Source organism: Penicillium angulare, assembly GCF_028827245.1.
Source record: "Penicillium angulare strain IBT 27051 chromosome Unknown utg000004l_segment0_segment0, whole genome shotgun sequence".
In the NCBI taxonomy this organism is placed as follows: domain Eukaryota; kingdom Fungi; phylum Ascomycota; class Eurotiomycetes; order Eurotiales; family Aspergillaceae; genus Penicillium; species Penicillium angulare.
The window spans coordinates 5,022,036-5,040,450 of NW_026623163.1; the positions used below are offsets into that span (position 1 = coordinate 5,022,036).

The 18,415-nt window shown below is 47.9% G+C and overlaps 8 protein-coding genes across 8 annotated transcripts; 2 read left to right on the plus strand and 6 right to left on the minus strand.

Moving 5' to 3' along the window:
* Positions 1–486: 486 nt before the first annotated feature.
* N7478_005758 (uncharacterized protein) lies at positions 487–5,614 on the plus strand (the record flags this gene model as incomplete). Its single annotated transcript, XM_056921972.1, has 2 exons — positions 487–551; positions 661–5,614. 2 exons carry the CDS (start codon positions 487–489, stop codon positions 5,612–5,614), a joined length of 5,019 nt encoding a protein of 1,672 aa, XP_056780009.1.
* Positions 5,615–6,743: 1,129 nt separating this feature from the next.
* N7478_005759 (uncharacterized protein) lies at positions 6,744–7,064 on the minus strand (the record flags this gene model as incomplete). Its single annotated transcript, XM_056921973.1, has 1 exon — positions 6,744–7,064. One exon carries the CDS (start codon positions 7,062–7,064, stop codon positions 6,744–6,746), a length of 321 nt encoding a protein of 106 aa, XP_056780010.1.
* A 481-nt stretch (positions 7,065–7,545) lies between these two features.
* N7478_005760 (uncharacterized protein) lies at positions 7,546–8,072 on the minus strand (the record flags this gene model as incomplete). Its single annotated transcript, XM_056921974.1, has 2 exons — positions 7,546–7,696; positions 7,750–8,072. The coding sequence occupies 2 exons, from the start codon at positions 8,070–8,072 to the stop codon at positions 7,546–7,548; spliced, it is 474 nt and encodes a 157-aa protein (XP_056780011.1).
* A 613-nt stretch (positions 8,073–8,685) lies between these two features.
* Positions 8,686–9,052, minus strand: N7478_005761 (uncharacterized protein; the record flags this gene model as incomplete). Its single annotated transcript, XM_056921975.1, has 2 exons — positions 8,686–8,892; positions 9,029–9,052. 2 exons carry the CDS (start codon positions 9,050–9,052, stop codon positions 8,686–8,688), a joined length of 231 nt encoding a protein of 76 aa, XP_056780012.1.
* A 1,757-nt stretch (positions 9,053–10,809) lies between these two features.
* Positions 10,810–11,502, minus strand: N7478_005762 (uncharacterized protein; the record flags this gene model as incomplete). Its single annotated transcript, XM_056921976.1, has 1 exon — positions 10,810–11,502. One exon carries the CDS (start codon positions 11,500–11,502, stop codon positions 10,810–10,812), a length of 693 nt encoding a protein of 230 aa, XP_056780013.1.
* A 478-nt stretch (positions 11,503–11,980) lies between these two features.
* Positions 11,981–13,519, minus strand: N7478_005763 (putative neutral amino acid permease; the record flags this gene model as incomplete). The annotated part of the gene is made up of 3 exons (XM_056921977.1): positions 11,981–12,776; positions 12,837–13,266; positions 13,354–13,519. The coding sequence occupies 3 exons, from the start codon at positions 13,517–13,519 to the stop codon at positions 11,981–11,983; spliced, it is 1,392 nt and encodes a 463-aa protein (XP_056780014.1).
* An 879-nt stretch (positions 13,520–14,398) lies between these two features.
* On the minus strand, positions 14,399–15,502 carry N7478_005764 (polysaccharide deacetylase family protein; the record flags this gene model as incomplete). Its single annotated transcript, XM_056921978.1, has 4 exons — positions 14,399–14,537; positions 14,592–14,996; positions 15,068–15,344; positions 15,397–15,502. 4 exons carry the CDS (start codon positions 15,500–15,502, stop codon positions 14,399–14,401), a joined length of 927 nt encoding a protein of 308 aa, XP_056780015.1.
* Positions 15,503–16,590: 1,088 nt separating this feature from the next.
* Positions 16,591–18,313, plus strand: N7478_005765 (putative amidase; the record flags this gene model as incomplete). Its single annotated transcript, XM_056921979.1, has 3 exons — positions 16,591–16,619; positions 16,690–17,309; positions 17,364–18,313. 3 exons carry the CDS (start codon positions 16,591–16,593, stop codon positions 18,311–18,313), a joined length of 1,599 nt encoding a protein of 532 aa, XP_056780016.1.
* Positions 18,314–18,415: the final 102 nt, after the last annotated feature.

Here is an 18,415-nt window from a genome sequence, read left to right on the forward strand (position 1 = left end):
AGCCCAGACCCTTCCCGAAGCTTTTAGTTTTTTTCTTTTTTCTTCACCTTCATCCGAATCCCTGCTCATATTCTTAAATTCGTTTACTTCGAGCTCATCACTGACTCGGGTCCTTGACTTCTTTGACTCTGGCCTTCACTAAGCCCCCGCTTGGTGTTTTAAACCCCCCCAACGGCCCTCGGTTCCGGACATTAATCGCTCCGACTTTGCCTTTCTGCATTCGCTCTTGCAATGCGAGCCTCGTTTGGCCTACGACTCGCGTTTCCCTTCTAACCCGCTAAGGGGAGGAGATTTCCTCTTCACTCATACCTATTTTTCCACTTGAATATCGAAAAAAAGGGAAATCGCATAAACCCCCGGTCGCAATCTTTATAATTAGACCTGTTGCCCCGTTGAAATTCGATCTTGGTCGATCACCGGCAACTAGGCTCCCGGAGCTTGTCCCTCTTTTCATTCCCTATCGCAAACCGCTTCACTCTCTAGATAATGCTCCCGCAATGTTCAGGCCCCGTCTGGGCAGTGGATGATCTGTCGCGGTGCTTCCAGCGCAAGTGAGTCTTCAACTTCCCCCCATAAAATCTCAAATGGTCACTGCAGGTGTCAGGTGTTACAAGCCGTTGAGCGACCGTTACAGTACTGATTGTCGGATTTCCGAGATAGCATTCTGCAAGTCACGCTCCCCCTCACAGCATGCAGCTTGTCGTTACTCTTCATCACGTTGCGCCTCGTCCACCGTTATATCCTTTCAAGCAAAGGTGTCGCTTACAAAGTCCTTGACAACGATGTCTCAGAAATTGAGCCTCCTAACGGCCCGGAATCGGAATCCGATCCAATGCTATTCCAAGCTACCCAGAGCGAACAATTGAAGCTAGAGGTCGATCGCCCACGAGGGGAATTGCTCGTCGTTGCATTGGAGATCGCCGCGCTTGTCGGTCAGGTGGCTTTATACGTCGTTATCTTGTCGACTGGTGGGTGGGGTCGTCATGGAACAATCCCTGCTATCGCCGGGTTGGTGTCTTGGGGCTATATACTGTTTTTGGTTTTAGTGCGCCTGCTTCTTTCCACGCTCGACCTTTTCTCGGCTCCCCGACTCTGGACTCATACGGCGATTCTCTACGGTTTACAATGGCTGTTCAATGTGATGGTGTTCCGATCCGCCATTATCCATCCCTTATCGCATAACGCCCTGGTTCTCAGCAGCATTGGTTTCGCCCTGAGCACCGTGTTAGTCACAATCTGTTTGACTACTCGTCGAGGCAACAAGCCCGTTCTTGTGGAGCATGAGGAGGGTCTGGAGCCTCCGCGTTACCCCATGGCCAGTCTTCTGTCTCTCGCTACATTTGCCTGGTTGGACCCGCTAGTCATGAAAGGTTATCGCCAACCGCTAAATTTGGAGGATGTCTGGAACTTGACTCCTCATCAGAAAGCCGCCAATGTTCTGAACGACTATAAAAGACGACAGATGAAGGGCTCCATGGCTTGGAAGCTGATTAGATACTTTTTTGGAACCATCATGAAGCAAGGTGCTTGGACCATTTTCGCCAATTTATTCGTTTTCGTCCCCAGTCTGCTCCTCAAGGCAATCTTGGAGTATGTGGAGGACCCGCGGTCCGCTAGCCCCAGCGCCGCATGGTTATACGCTATCCTGCTATTCTGTTCTGCAATTGTGCAGGGTGTTGCAGACGGTCAGGCTCTTTTCATCGGCCGAAAGATGGGTGTGCAGATCCGCGCAATCATCATCGGTGAAATCTACGCAAAGGCACTCCGGCGTAAAGCTGGTGCGTCAACGGACGCTGTTCGCAAGGCAGCAGAGGAGCAACCAGACTCCACTTTGAAGACCAGAAAGACCCTCAAGAATCGACTCCTTTCATTTGGCCGTAAGAAGAAAGCTACAAACGAAAATGACACCGAGACGTGTCCCAAGGCCGATGTCAAAGTGGAGGAGGCTGCTACCCAAGCTAATGTTGGTACCATTATCAACTTGATGGCCATTGATTCTTTCAAGGTCAGTGAGGTTGGAGCTTATCTGCATTTCCTATGGGCTAGTGTGCCTGTGCAGATCATTATGGCCGTCACTCTGCTTTACAAGATCATGGGTTTCAGCTCATTTGCTGGTATCGCAATCATGGTTCTCATGCTCCCAGTCAACCTTTTCATTGCTCGCCAGTTCAACAAGGTACAAAACCAGATTCTCAAGGGCACCGATGCTCGCATTCATGCCACAAATGAGGTCCTTCAGAATATCCGTATTATCAAGTATTTTGCCTGGGAGCAGCGCTTCCAGGATGTCGTCAACGAAAAGCGCAGGGCTGAGCTTAAATCCTTGCGCAGACGCTACATTTTATGGTCCTCTGCCGCCACCATCTGGTACGGCACACCTATTTTGATCACTTTCCTGTCCTTCTTCCTGTATACAGTTGTCGAGAAGAAGCAACTGACACCATCAATTGCCTTCCCTGCCTTGTCTATGTTCTCCCTCCTGCGGGTGCCATTGGATCAATTGGCCGATATGGTGGCCCACGTTCAGGAATCCAAGGTCTCTCTTGATCGTGTGGATAAGTATCTCAACGAGGAGGAGACCGAAAAGTACGAGCAGCTACGCCATACCTCCAGCTCAGATGGTCCAAGTCGGATCGGATTGCAGAAGGCGACCCTCACTTGGGGTACCTCCAAGCCCACACCCCAGCAGTCCTCATCCTCCGAAGGTGGCGCAGATGCTTTCCGCCTTATCAATGTGGATGTCGATTTCCCCGTCGGTCGCTTGAGCATTATCGCTGGAGCTACGGGCTCAGGAAAAACTTCTCTACTCATGGCTTTGCTGGGTGAAATGAGACTCGTTGAGGGTCGCGTCCACCTTCCTGGTGGTATGTTGAACCGTGCCGACCTTCCAGTTGATCCTGCAACCGGTCTGGTCGACAGCATTGCCTACTGCGCCCAAGAAGCTTGGTTAGTAAACGCCACTGTTAAGGAGAACATCACCTTCGCCTCCCCACATGATGAAAAGCGCTACAATGCAGTTCTCAAGGCCTGTGCCTTAGAGCGTGATCTTGAAATTCTGGATGCTGGTGACAAGACAATGGTTGGCGAGAAGGGAATTAGTCTTTCCGGTGGTCAGAAGCAGAGAATTTCTCTTGCTCGGGCCATTTACAGCAGTGCGCGACACTTGCTTCTGGATGACTGTCTCTCTGCTGTTGACTCGCACACTGCCAAGCACATTTTCCGCCAGGCCCTGACTGGTCCGCTCATGTTGAACCGAACCTGTATCCTAGTGACCCACAACGTTGCTCTGACTGTTCCCCAGGCGGATCACGTTGTCATGCTTGACAATGGTAAGATCACCGCTCAAGGTCGCCCTGATGACGTTGCGGCTACCGGTGCTCTTGGTGATGAGTTCTTCAAGTCTCGACCAGGGTCTCGGGCTAGCTCCCGTGGTTTGTCTCGTGCACCCTCGGATACTGAGGCAGAAGATGAAACGACTGGAGAGGGTACGATTGGAACAAATGGATCAGCCAATGGTACTCAAAAGAAGGATCAGAAGGAGGAAAAGACAGTTCTCCAAGAGTCTAAGTCTGTTGGAAGCGTCAAATGGTCCACCATTTCTATGTATTTGAGCTCCATGGGTAGCTGGTATTATTGGGTTGGTGCCGTTATGGTGTTCTGTACACAGCAGCTGGGCTCGGTTTCAACCAACCTTTGGATCCGACAGTGGGCGAACGCCTACCAAACTTCTTCTCTGGACACAACTGATAACGCCGGCCTATACGCTGCTGTGTCTCACCTAAAACCCCCCACGTTCAATATTGGTAGTGTTTCAAAAATGAGCACTTGGGGTCCTCCTCAATTGTCCACTCGCGCCGATCTCACCCACCCTACCACACCCGATGGCCAGGTAAACGTGGCTTACTACTTGGGTGTATATGCGCTGCTTGGTCTCGGATATATCTCAATCTCCTTGGTCCGGGAGGGTGTCCTGTTCTGGGGCTCTCTTCACGCGTCCTGGAAGATTCATGATCGTCTCTTGAAAACAATCCTGCATGCCAAATTTCGTTTCTTTGATTCCACACCACTCGGCCAGCTTATGAATCGATTCTCCAAGGATGTGGAGGCTGTCGATCAGGAAGTTGCGCCTGTAGCAATAGGAATGCTACACAGCCTGGCTTCCGTGATCATGATCGTTATCCTCATTTCGATCATCACCCCTGGTTTCTTAATTGCTGGTATCTTCATCACATTGGTGTACACTGCACTGGGTGCAGTGTACTTGAACTCGTCTCGTGATCTCAAGCGTCTTGAGTCTGTGCAGCGAAGCCCGCTGTACCAGCAATTCGGAGAGACTTTGAATGGTATTATCACAATTCGCGCGTATGGCGACGGTCCTCGGTTCATTGTCGACAACCACCGCCACATCAATGCTTATAACCGACCACACATCTATCTCTGGGCTAGCAACCGCTGGCTCGCGCTTCGAGTGGATTGGACTGGTGCACTTGTTTCATTCTTCTCTGCAACTTTTGTCTTGATCAATATCGGGAAAATCGATGCTGGTGCTGCTGGTCTTTCTCTGACTTACGCAGTAACTTTCACCGAGAACGTGCTTTGGCTCGTCCGACTTTACTCAGAGGTTCAGCAAAACATGAACTCCGTTGAGCGTGTCAGAGAGTACTTGGATGTCGACCAGGAGGCCCCTGGTATTCTTCCTGATGCCCGACCTGCCAAGGACTGGCCGACCGAAGGTGCCGTGGAATTCTCAGGCTACAGTACTCGCTACCGTCCTGACCTGGACCCTGTCCTCAAGGAAGTGTCCTTTTCCGTCAAGGCTGGCGAGAAGGTCGGTATTGTTGGCCGCACAGGTGCTGGGAAGAGTTCCCTCGCACTGGCTCTCTTCCGTGGGTTGGAAGCAGAGAAGGGTCAAATCGTGATTGACGGCGTTGACATCGGTTCAATTGGCCTGCGAGATCTTCGTGAGAACATCACCATTGTGCCTCAAGATCCCACATTATTCACCGGCACAATTCGTAGCAACCTGGATCCATTTGGTTTGTTCAGTGATGAAGAAATTTTCACTGCCCTCCGCCGAGTGCACCTGATCGGATCTACTGTCTCAGGTACTGCAACCCCCATGACTGAAAGTATTGTCATGTCGCCCGACGCAAATGGTGGTGTCAATGGCAGCGCCACGACAATTGCAGATAACAAGAACGTCTTCCACAATCTAGACAGTTTGGTCTCGGAATCCGGATCCAATTTGTCTCAAGGCCAAAGACAACTTCTGTGTCTTGCCCGTGCTCTGCTTAAGAAACCTCGTGTTCTCATGATGGACGAAGCCACCGCCTCTATCGATTACGCCACCGACGGCAAGATCCAGGAGACTCTCCGTGAGTTACACGACAGCACAATTATCACAATCGCTCACCGTCTCCAAACAATCATCGATTACGACAAGGTTCTGGTCCTGGATCACGGCCGCGTCATCGAATACGACCACCCCTGGACTCTGCTCAATCGCGAAGACGGCCTGTTCCGCAGCATGTGTGACAACAGCGGGAATATGGATGTGCTTCTCGACGGAGCCAAACGGGCATGGATTCAGAAGCGTCTGGTCGATGACTCCTAATCCTTCAATTGCATTCTGCATTCTGCATTTTTCATTATTTTTACTCTCATCGTCGCGTAAATATTTGCCGTTTTTCTATTCTGTCTATGGTTCCTCTCTTCTTTTCCCCTCTCTCTATGCCATTCCTCGGTGTCAGTCTCATTCTTGGAAGAGTATAACAAGGGAAAGAGATCATGTAAAATTTCCTTTCTACTATGGGCGGCTGCTTGTGCTAGTTCTTGAACATCTTTATCTGGTTATCATTACTACTTCTTCGAGCTTCATGGCGCAAGTGGATATTCTGGTTACTCACAATACATCATTGATCTTTCACTTATATTCGCTCTTGTGTCGACTAGTAACCTGTCCCTGAGGATCTAAACCTACGATCTAGCTCTTGAATAAAACACAGTAATTCAAGTTTTCAAGTATATTATACGATATCCCAATCCGAAGGTATCATCGTGGAGAAAATAAAAAATAAAAATCGAAATAAACCTTGGAACAAAACAGATTAACAACACCCAACTAACACAGCTAAAACAACAATTTTCAGTACTTAAAATTAAACAATAGACCCAAAGCTCACGCAAAAATTCACGCAGGTTCATATACTGGCAGTTCATACCTCCACGGTTCATAACTCGGCGGCGCACCCTGGGACTCAGGCTCAACAACTTGAACCTGAATCTGCTCAAACGGATCATCAACCTCAAGTGAATTAATCACAATCCCCAATAACATAACAAGTCCAACTCGAACCACCCTTCTCCCCCAATCGTTTTTAAATCCAAAATCATCCCGAAGACTCTCCTTATCACCAGCATGTAACTCAAACCCCCTCACTCGCTCACAGCAAAAACATTCAACTGTACAATGTCCCGCGGCGAACCTCTTCCCAAAAGAACTTAAATTTAACCGATGAGCACAACAACTACAATCTCTTCCACAACAGCCACCTCTCATAGCACACTCTTCTACAAGAAACTATGTATATCCCAATTTGAGGTTGAACGCCATAATGCTACTCCGCGAGACATTGGGCCTGCTTGGAATGAGGATTTGATTTCCCACCATTTGCGGGATTGGACCCAGTATATCTTTTTGAGGTTGGTTAGTTTGTTTGAATTTGTTGATGTTGGTGCTGGTTCTAATCTGAAGATTCTTTTTCTTCGAAGTTTGTCATTATCACATCTTGGTCTTGGTCTTGGTCTTGCTTTTGGTTTTGGTTTGTGGGGCTCAGGACTGTGAGTTTTATTTCAAGCGCTATTTCGCGTTGGGCTGTTTCTAGAAGTTCCATTTCGAGTTGGAGGGGATCGCGCCATCTCCAAGTGATTTGATCGTCGTATTGGAACCAGAATTTGAGTCTGTACCATTGCAAAGCACCTGTATCTCTGCAACGCTCGATTTCTTTTTCTTTCTCTTCCAGCATTAGGAATTCTTTGCTTAGTTTTTGGGGTTCGCGTGTCATTTTGGGTTATTATAGTTAAAAGGTTGTTATAAATTGTTGGAGTTATTGGGATTGAGAGGGTAAGGCCTGCATGCTAGAGTTATTTTCATGGGATATAGTAGACACTGGCATGGATCGGCTCCGTTCCTTTTTGGCTAACGGCTAAACCCGATGCATATATGCGCATTGGAACTTAATCTGCGCTTAGCTTTATCTATGGATATGACCAGGAACTTATGCATATGTTCTTGTATGAATGAGCCCTTGAAACGTAATGATACTTGGTATGAATCTTAGAACCTTTCAAGGTTAGAAGGCTAGAATGTGTGATTCTGAATCTATTCCGATCTCCGGGTGGCTATGTATAATCTACCAGGCGGAGAAGAAAGGTTTAGAACACGAATCATAACAAAGTTGAAGAGGATAGGGGAAGGGGTGAGCTGAGGTATCGTGTATATGCAAGCGAGGGAAGGTGCCTTCGCTGGCCTCCATGTGCGCGTGGTTATATGGTAAGTTCGCGAATACACCCGGACCATTGGAACGATTTTCTTCGTTCAGATGGATGCTGGAAATCATTTACTGGGTAATTCTTTCCTCCAGCCTTAGCAGTCACGTAGTAGTAACGATGTTGTCGTACTTTTTGGCCATAGACTCTACTTAGCTTCCTCACCTCACCTCACCTCACCCAAACTACCTGGCAACATACACCCCCACCACCTTAATCTCCCACACCATTGCTGCCGTGTGCAATTCATCTTTATCCGCCTCAGCAAACTCCGCCACTTCTCCCATCGAAATCATCACTGCTATGTCTGGCGCCGCCCCCGTCTTGCGCTTCATGTCCTTCATGGATGAATTTGGAGGTCCCTGGTGGTTCGTCTGGTGGCTTTTTTGCCTGGTCATGGCTTTGGCTCTTCCCCCAGCAATGTTATTATGGGCATCACGTGCCTTGAAGTTGTAAGTGATCAATTTCTTGTTCAAAACAGAAGGATCTGAGAGCTCTGTGCGGCATATGATGTGAATATGCATGTCCTCGATGCCATTGCTGCACCTTGATCTGTGGACACCTGCTTGATAGAACACATGGCTAATGTTGACTAGCCATTACAAAAACCCCGCTACCACTCGCACTACTCCACACAAGGTACAATTGGCACTCGTACCACCGAATGTGTGGCGTACACGATAGACATCTACTGCTGGTAATCAAAATGATCCTGGCGAGGTCTCGAATTCTGACCGGGTTACCAAACCAGCAACTCAGAGCGCGGATAAGGTGAAGGTGAAGTTTCGAGACTTTTGCAAGTATCCCAGTGAAAAAAGCCGTCAAGAGGTATCCCCTTTCGCTATTTCTCGATATGCTGACTGTTTCAAATGTTAGATGCAGTCAAAGACCAGGATCCTGAGCCCCGCCGGACTAAGAGGACCCGGCCAAGTTATTAATCGGAAAGAGCCTTCTTTTGCGAGTCGCTGATAGACTCGGTCCGCGTAGTCATTGTCTTTGGATTTAACGGCACTGTGGTGATTTTCATGGAATGGCTGGTGTGACTCCGGCCGGTGTCATCTTGAATATTGATCATCTCAAGTTCGTTCAATGCACGCGTCGCGGATGCTGTCGTGCAGAGTTGGGGAGTGTAAGAGGTCAAGCAGTTGTGGGACGTGAGTAAGTAGATGGATGCTCTTTCACGACTCTGGCCTGCTGAAGGCTTGTTTCCCTTAGAAGAGTCTCCTGGCGCAGCTCCTCGTCGGCACGGGAGCGAATAACCTCGATCTTCGGAGTGGAGACTGCAACATGGCCTGTGAGGTCCTCGTAGTCGAACTGGGCGGCCCAGGCGGCGTCAGCAGCGTCCTAGGCTTGTACATGGAGGAATAGAGGTAATCTCATCCAATCACAGTTCACCCGATAAGTAATCCTACTCCTTGTAAAAGAAACTACAGAATCACTTGTATTGCGCGTGTAAAACTACAAAAGAGCCATCATACACCTCAGAGCTGAGGTATAATATCATTTAGCCTCTAGAATTGCCTTAGTAAAGTCATTAGGAGAGACAATTAGACCGATGTTTTAGAAAAACGATTGGAAAGACGTATAGCGTAGCATGATGTGAGTAAACAAGTATCCAAACCCACCGCTTCTAGGTACTCAGTAGCAAGGAGTGAGATTATTTATCGGAGTGGCTGTAGTACTTGGCCGATGATTGTTGTTTCAATCCCTCTGCGCCACTTGATAGGTAACCCAGCCTCTTCTCTCGGTTTAAGGAGACCCTGGCGCTTGGTCTCACCATTTACAGGAGGGTTTGCGAACGAAATTTTCACTGGGCGCCGCTTGGGTGCGCCTTGCAGCTTTATGGATACCGCGTTAGGTAATAAGAGGCGTGATCAATCACTTTAAGCGCGATGTCTCAGGCCGACAGGATGACATATCCATCGCCCATACTACTCATGTCAGTATCTTAAATCAATAGATCTTAATCGCAGTGGCTTCTCGAAAGAGTATGGAGTGTATTGGGATTGAAGACTAGTTTTGATAAGTAACGGGCTCTAGATGTTGATCCATAGTAGTGGAGGATGACGTTTGAATGTCGCAAAATTTAACTTCAATAGCATCATTTTAATTGCCTGGGTAGCAAGGTGTTTTCTGCCTTTACGTAAATGCGCCTTGTAACTAACCTAGTTATTGACGATAAGTCGAGTTGTTTTTCCTGTCCAGCGCAGCTATTCGGTTTCACAGAAATAGTTATAAGAGAGAAAAGGGTTTTAGATTTTTTTACATCGTTCGTTGTTTCGATAATTTCCAATATTCGACATTGTTGAACTAAAGTCAAAGGGTAACTCCAAAAGGGCTTAGTTTAAGGTCCAGCCACATGCAGGGCAATTTTGTGCTTCTTCGTGTGGTTGCAATGACCCTTGGAAGGAATGAAAAGGATCAACCGGACCGAAGCTCACGTCAGAAGGACCCTCCGGTTTTGAAATAACAAATAAGAAGGCTGCAATTCAGTCATATCGATCGTCGCATCTTAAAAGGGTATATGATTCGTTAAATATTTGATAATCGCGGTCGCGCTGATGTGATCTGACCAAGCTGGAACCAACTGTGGATCAGGAGGCCCGATAGGATTTTGTACGGTGGACCACAAGGTGCGACAAGGATTTCTCATCGGACCAGTAGATTGCCACTAGACCGATTTCACCGGTGGGGGCAGCGCGGCGCATGAAAAGAACGGAAAGGGGGAAACCCGAACCTTGCTGTGTCGGGGGTCAGAGCATCCTATCAAAACCCCGTAGCTTTCTTTATTCTTCTTTTCGCGATATGTTCTCCCTTGGTGCCGCCCATAATTCAATGTCTGAAACAAGTTTCCCCCTGCACACGGGTTGAAATAAAGAGAGGGCGTGAGGGAATGGGCGGTCTTGGGGGCTGGCACAGTACAGGATGCATACGCGCCGACTAGTCGCAGGAAGTAAGGTAAGATGGTGGGAGAACTAGACCCGACCCATAACTTTCTTACTTTCTTAGCGGTGACCAGGACCGTAGGGCAGTCGCGAAACGTTGTGTTTGGTGGATTTCCAGCGGCGTGCGGGGAAAAGATATGCAAATGGTGCCACTAAAAAGGGCACCGGATAGGGACGGCATATTAGAGTGATTCTGTTATCACCGATCAAGGCGAAGCCAATAAGGCATTGTGCGGGCGTTAAATCGCGAATTGCGCTAAAGCCCAAATTGGATATTCTCCACTCCTTGTGGCGTTTTTGTCGCTCGCTTTCTCAATCAATGTCCATGGCGAATCCCACGGACCACGGTGAAAATGCAAATGATAGTGGCGATAATGAAAAGAAAGGCGAGGGACGGCACGATGGGAGGGGTCGAGATGATGATTGGGGATGATTCAAAAATGACCCAGTCGACGCGGATTGTCTCGGTTTCTGTGTCGGGTTGTGCTTGTGTTTGGAAATTTACCGGGTACGAGTACGATGCTTCCATTGACTGCGCCTGTCCGATATCCGAACCCGAATTCGAAGCCCGATCAGGAAGAATAAGCATCCGTGCACGAGGAATGTCGATCTCTGTATCCGGCGTGCTGATTGACTTTTGGGCTTGTGTCTGGCTCAGTTGGGCAGGCGAAATCTTCTCAGGTTGATTCGTGGTGATTTCAAATTCGGATGCCGTCGGCGTATTTGTCACGTCGCTTGCTTCATGAGAGTCGATTAAGTGGCTGGCGAGCTCTACCTTGTCTGGCACAGTTTCAGGGAAATAATAGGCGGATCGCTCGGCGAAATAGTTATTCTTGGATTCAGAGTTCTGGTTGGCTGCTTGGGCGGATAGCGGCCGAGCTAGGTCTGTGGATTCCCAGTTAGATTCTGGTGTTGTAGAGTCTCGGGTTTGAGAAATCGATGAAGGTGGAATGGCTGCTGAGGCGGCAAGGCTGCTGAAAGCCAGCAGGATAGGAAGAGGGACGAGCATTTTGATCCGAAAGGTTGGACGAATGGACGACTTTGGGTATGTTGAGAGTGAAAGCGACTCAATGTACTGATAACGGTGGAGCTGATAAGATGGGTGTGGATTACATCACTTGGAATGACAAAGAGGGGATGAAATCCGGTTCGAATCGTCGAGAATGCGTGGTTGTATATTTCTCAAAGATGCAGAAAAAGAGGATGTTTATAATAATAGAGCGAGGAAGAGTGAAAGGGAGAAGGTTAAGAGGGGGTGTGTATGTGAGCGAAATAATGGCCGCCGGATTCCACGGAGCTGCAGATGCCGGGTACCGGAGATAGCGGGTCAGACTAGTGCCCATTCAAATGTTAATGTCTTGCACTAAGAGATTTTTATGAAGAAAACCTTATGGAGCCAACTGCGGCTGAGATCAAATGCAATTGGACCCAAATTCCCTCTAGTGACGTTTACTTTGATTTTTTCCCTTTCTCTCTCTCTATTTAGCTCAACTTGATCCGCTATTGTCGGCACACGAAAAGGCCGACGAGATCTGCCCATCGCGATATGCCTCGTTGATCTGCACAATAACTCCATAGGTCCCGCCAACCGCCATAAACAGCCCTAAGAATAGCAGAGAAACATGAACCCCATACACTAGCTTTCGGAAAACATTTCCTTTCCAGTAATCCGCGTGGGTATGAAGCCACAGCCACCCAGGCAGAGTAATTGCCAATGGTGCAAAACACAATGCACCCACAAGCGCTAACACGTAGTTGAAGATAGGAATAGCACATGCAAGGATGAAAGAAATGGCAGCCATGCCGATCGTACAGCTTAGCCAGGTTCCCCAATGCACAAGCGTATTCGCTTGCAGATGACGTGAGGTACGCAGGATTCGTACAAATAAATACTTCGCCGCAACGTGGACATACAGACACCCACTTATAATAAGGCCAGGAAGCGCAATTCCATACGCAATTCGTTTCACTGTTGTACCCGCGCTGCCGAGTGAGGGCGACGCAATCCACTGTCCACACCAGGCATAGATCACCAGGCTAAATGTTAGGTAAGAGGCAGTCACAAGACTCATGCTGAAATAGACGGCCTTGGGGTAGTCCTTAGGCTTGCGCATCTCCGAAATGACTGGTAGGAATGCAGAAGTCGCTGCACTGGAGACGAATATAGTTGCGGCAGCTGTGATGCCGGTGGTGAAGCTAGGGTTTCCAATGACTCTGTATCCCAGTTCGAAGTCACCAGTCTGGGGTGCAGCAGCTGGACGATCTCTTACGGTTACACCAATACTGTTGATCATTAGAAACCCAAGTCAGTCAGTAGTACCTAGAAGAAATGAGGAGACATACACAATGATGAAGACGGCGACATATACGCTCGCGAAGCCAACCCAGGTGAGCCAGCCGATGTGTGAGAATTTTCGAACACTAGCACAGGCCGCGATTACCACTGTAGCGATAAAAGAAAACCAAACTGTGCAGATGGCGTGCAATGACAGCGCATTCAGCGCGGTCGAGACTCCGATTATACCAGACGCAGCGACAATCACGTAACTGACTGTGAACAAGAAGCCGACTACTTCTTTTAAAATGGGCCCTCCGACAACCTGTGCCATGTCGGCAATGGAGTGACAGCCGGGGTATTTATTGCGAAAATTTCCTTGCACGAGGGCACAGTACGTGTTGAGGAGAGTCCATCCGATCACATTGAGGGCACCAGGGAGAGCACCCAAATCGTACATTAAAGATGGGATAGAGAGTACACCGGTCGCGAATATGACTATTGAAAGGGGAAAAGATGTGTTAGTTTGATTTCGACATCTGGAGTGGAGAGAGTCTGTAAAAAAATAATAGAAAAGATACGTACTCTTCAAGAAGATCACACCAGCTCGAATCCAGCTCACGGTCCGGAAATCAACTTGACCATCGCCTCTCTTGAAGACTTCATGCTGCTCTTCCATGTCCGCCTTCTGTGTATCAATTGGATAGGAGTCACCTCCAAAGTTAGGGGCCTCCTTAATATCATCTGCCATTGTCGCTATGGCGAGGAGCGAGGCAGAAAGCTAGCTATTGGACTGCAAATTTTCCAGAAGTAGGGTTCTCCAAGAATTCCTCACACGAATATATAGGTCAACGACCTGGAAAGCGAGCGCTTATCTCTCAGCCCGGCTTCTCCCATGCATAACAGGATTGTCTTCGTGTTTCGCGGCCTGGAGAGTAAAGTTTCTGGGGGTGCCAATGCTCGGGCGCGACTGGAACGTGCCCCGGGGCTGGAAAGATTGGGTTGGCTCCACTACTTCCCCACGAATTCTAACTTCCAGATAACCAGCTTCGATTTTAGTTGACAGTTTGTCTTGCAGCTAAGGTTGATGTGTTGGGGAATATTTGTTGGAGTAGGGAGTCGGTCCATGTTGTGTGGCCGAAAGGGGTCAAGCGTTGGAGTCATCGGTAGTCATCATACCAGCAAATTGAGGCTGGGAGATAGTCTTGAGATAAGAGCAGGTTACTTTACACTGTAAATAGGATCAACCCTCATGACAATGACGTTCAATTCAGATAGAGAGTTGGAGACAGTTGAGCATGTTGGGGTAAGGGGGAATCTATCTCCTGCTTTGATGTGGAAGACTAACATAGCGCGGCAAGAGCTATTCGCCAAAAAGGGATTGGATTGACTAGGGGCTGGTGAACTGGAATTGGCAACTTGATTATTTTATTAAACTTCCAGCGTAAGGTATTGAAATCCTTTTGGGGTAGAAAGCTGAGGTTGTTGGGGAAGCTATACAGTACATATTTTTATATTTTCAGTCCGATACCGCTACTATTTTCTAAATACTACTACGTAGAAAATTCATGATGACTTGCTCGTGAAAACTTAGGATTCAATTGAAATTAACATCGCTTATATACATAGATTACTTCTTCAGCATAGCACCTGCTGGAGCTGGCAGCAGAGCCCCTTCAGGTGGCGCATTCTTCTTCTTGAACTCGTCGCAAACTTGTTCCATCGTTACAAACTCCACGCCATCATGCTTCTTGAAATGTTCAATAAGCCTGCATACTGTTAGTCCACACATTCTTCACTTCAAGGAATCTCAATATACACACCTCTCATGCATGAGAAGAACATGTGGTCGACCGGAAACATCCGGATGGATGGTGATAGGGAAGATAAACTCGTCATACTCCCGATAGAAATAATCGAAGTGATCACGCCAGATGTCCTCTACATCTCGCGGGTTCACGAATCCATGGCTGTTTGGCGCCTTTTTGATAAACATCATCGGTGGCAGATCATCGATGTACCAGTTGGAAGGAATCTCCACGAGACCTGTCTGAGGGCCATGTTCCAATGGCTTCATCCATGTCTCGGCCTTCTGCTTGTAATCGATATTAATCCAGCTGTCGCCAGTTCGCAAATAGTATGCTTGGCAATCTTCATGGCTCATACTATGGTCGTATTCGATTCCATAGTCTAGAAGCAACTGAGCACCCTCTCTGCTAGTTTCCCACCTGGTTCCGAATGTGGTCAGAAAAATGCATTGTGGGTACATATGGGTGTTTGTTCATATAATTCCACCTACCATGGCGCGACACTTCCACGCGGCGGCTTGCCCGCAAACTCCGTGAGCATTCTGTATGTCTTATCAAGAACATCTCGTTGTTGCTCAATGCTCATGTCAGTGGGGTTTTCGTGCGAGTACCCGTGCAGCCCAATTTCGTGTCCCGCATCTCGGACCGCAGCCATATCCTCAGGGAAGGTCTCCAAGGAATGGCCCGGAATAAACCAGGTTGTCTTAATATCGTACTTGTCGAACATTTTCAACAGGCGCCTCGTTCCAATGGTACCTGCCCACACTCCTGAAGTGCTTCGTTAGTGTAGTTCCCAAGGCTCTGCCATCGATCAACTCACCTCGGCTAATATCGTTGGTGGAATCTTCGCCTCCATACGAGCCGAGCCAACCGGCGACGGCGTCAACGTCTACTCCGTAGGTAATTAGAACGCGCTTAGGACCCATTGTTGTCTTTTTCGTGAATTGTTGTGATGTTGTAGTACGGCGGGATGAAAGCTAGTATTTTGTACATATCAGGATGCGGGGGAACTCGATAAGCGACCGACCCCCTTTCTGAGGGGTTGGGGTCACATCAATGTCTCCAACCGATCCACGGTGGCCAATAGCCCGCATTGGAGAATCAGCTTTAAAAGAATAATATGCTAAGCTGGAGATTTTATGATACCATTAAGAAGTATGTATGATGTATAGATAGATACACTTGGTCGTGGTGCTTGGTGTATGTTCAATTCTACCCACGTAAACTATACATGGAGTCGGCGCCTACGTGAGCTCACAAAATGTACTTAGGGTCATACATGATTGAAAGTAGTGCTAAACATAGAAAATGTGCATCAATCTTGGCTCTAGGAGCTCTGTGTTATACTATGAGAGCAAAATACCTAGGAGCATTGGCGGGGTTGAAGGCTGATTCGAAGGCACGTCCAACAAATAATACCATGACCAGTGACTAATAATCAGAAGTCATATCATGTTCTATGGCAATCTCCTCCACAATATTACACGCAGCAAATTACAGTATTTGATCTTATAACAATTCTCTACTACTAATATGTTCACATAAAAAAAGCCTTAATAAACAAAGTATGTTGTGGGCCCCACAGGGCCCAGTCTAACCTGTTCGGGACAGACTTTACCCACACCCTGCAAGGTCAACGAACAATTTGAACTATTCAAACGGTATCTACCATGTGGATCAGTGTTTTTTGCGGAGCCCTTTTGCATCTTATTATCATCCGGAGATCAGCCGACAGCTTCGTTGTGGGTCTTGACGTGTTGGAGTCGATTTGGAGTTGTTCAGCTTAGTCGGCAAACCAGCCCAGTCGGAAATCCGAGTACTCCGTCTGGTCGGCAAAATGGCTGTCGCGATGGATCCATCCAGATTAGGTAAGATATGTTTGGAGATTGAACTCCAAAGAATGATTCTCGGGGGTTGCCGATTGAGGGGAAAGAATTTTTTCTTTAGTGAGTATATCATACAATCTTCACAACACCAAAGGGAAGCACACTGGACATCAGAACATCTGCCCATTATGTCGGTTCTCTTCACCAGCATATCAGAGTAAGTATCCCCAATACTATATTGTCTATATCCATGTTTATTTGGAGAGAAAGCTAAATGTGCCGTCTAGAAACAACCCTGTAAAGTCAGGGGATGCTGAGGCACTTGTAAAACCTCTAGGTCTTACAATTGACCCATCCGAGTCTGATGATTTCCAAACGCTCCTGGCAGCAGTTCATGATTGCGCCGAGGGTGTTGCTGCTCTACCAGACTACCAACCACAGACTGACCAGGTCAAATATCCACGTGAGAATATACGTCGACCAAGTAAGGAAGAACAGGTATTGGGAGAAGCCTGGGCGCATCGATTTCTCATTCGTGGAAATGAAGATGGCCCATTGGCTGGCAAGTCAGTCAGTCTTAAAGACGTTATTACAGTAGCTGGAGTACCACAATTGATGGGCAGTGATATCATTCCATCATGGACACCCACAACAGACGCTACTGTTGTGACGAGGCTTCTGGAAGCCGGCGCCGATATCCATGGGACATCAACCTGTGAAAATCTTTGCCATTCAACCTCCTCATATACCAGTGCTCAGGGAGTGGTTGAAAATCCCCACGCTACTGGATACTCGGCTGGAGGGAGCACTTCTGGAGGCGCAGCCTTAGTTGCGGCTGGGTTAGTAGACATCACTATTGGAGGTGACCAAGGTGGAAGTATCCGTGTTCCTGCCTCACTATGTGGATGTAAGAAAGCCCTTCGTTTTGACTTTTTGTGAGACTGCTCTAACTTACCAATAGGTGTGGGATTAAAGCCAACTCATGGACGTGTTCCTTTTACAGGAGTCGCCAGTGGCGATGCCATGAACGATCATGTAGGCCCCTTGGCTCGTACAATTATGGATGTTGCCAGATGTCTCGATGCTATCAGTGGATATGACGGTATCGATGACAGATCATTGGGAAGCCCAAAGCACGGCTCAACCAAATTTGCAAACGCACTTCAAGAACTCCCACAAAGACTGGACGGTCTGCGGATTGGAGTCCTGAAAGAGGGCTTTGAGCACGATGCTGTAGCGTCTACTGTTCGGCATTCCGTGTCAATCGCCGTTAAGAAATTTGAGGATTTAGGTGCAACCGTGGAAGAAATATCCCTTCCTGATCATTTACATGGGCCGGCCATCTGGACCATCCAACAGCGAATAGCTGGTGCACAAACACTGCTTGGTCAAAATACTGGTCGCAGGGGTCTATATATGACTGAAATGGAGCGTGCGAGGTTACCTTGGAATGATGAAGGCTTTCAACGAGCATTCCCGTCAACTAAGAATGTGATCATCAACGGACTGTATCTTATGAATAGGTTCCCCGAACTATATGGCAAGACTGCCAATATTGGGCGACAGATCAGTGATAAGTACCAGTCTTTATTCGAAAAATATGATGCGATCGTGATGCCCACAACTCCAGTTGTTGCCCCCAAACATGGAAAACGAGGCCTTCCGGTGGAGTCGCTTCAGCCCAGTATGGGGTTGACGATCAATACTGCTATCTTCAACGTGACTGGCCATCCAGCACTCTCCATTCCAGTTGGATTGGCACCTGCCAAAGACGACGAAAATACCATGCTACCTGTGGGTATGCAGATTGTTGGTGGTTTATGGCAAGAAGAGAAGATTTTGCGCGTTGGACACGTGTGGGAGACGCATTATGAGTGGGAAAAGATGCATTTTACCACTGACAAGAACTAGAATATTCATAATTAAGCGTTAGACAATCCAGACTCCCAGGATACCCCATGGCGGTCTTTTGTTTCTACTATATGTCAAATTGCCTATCACCCACATACTAGT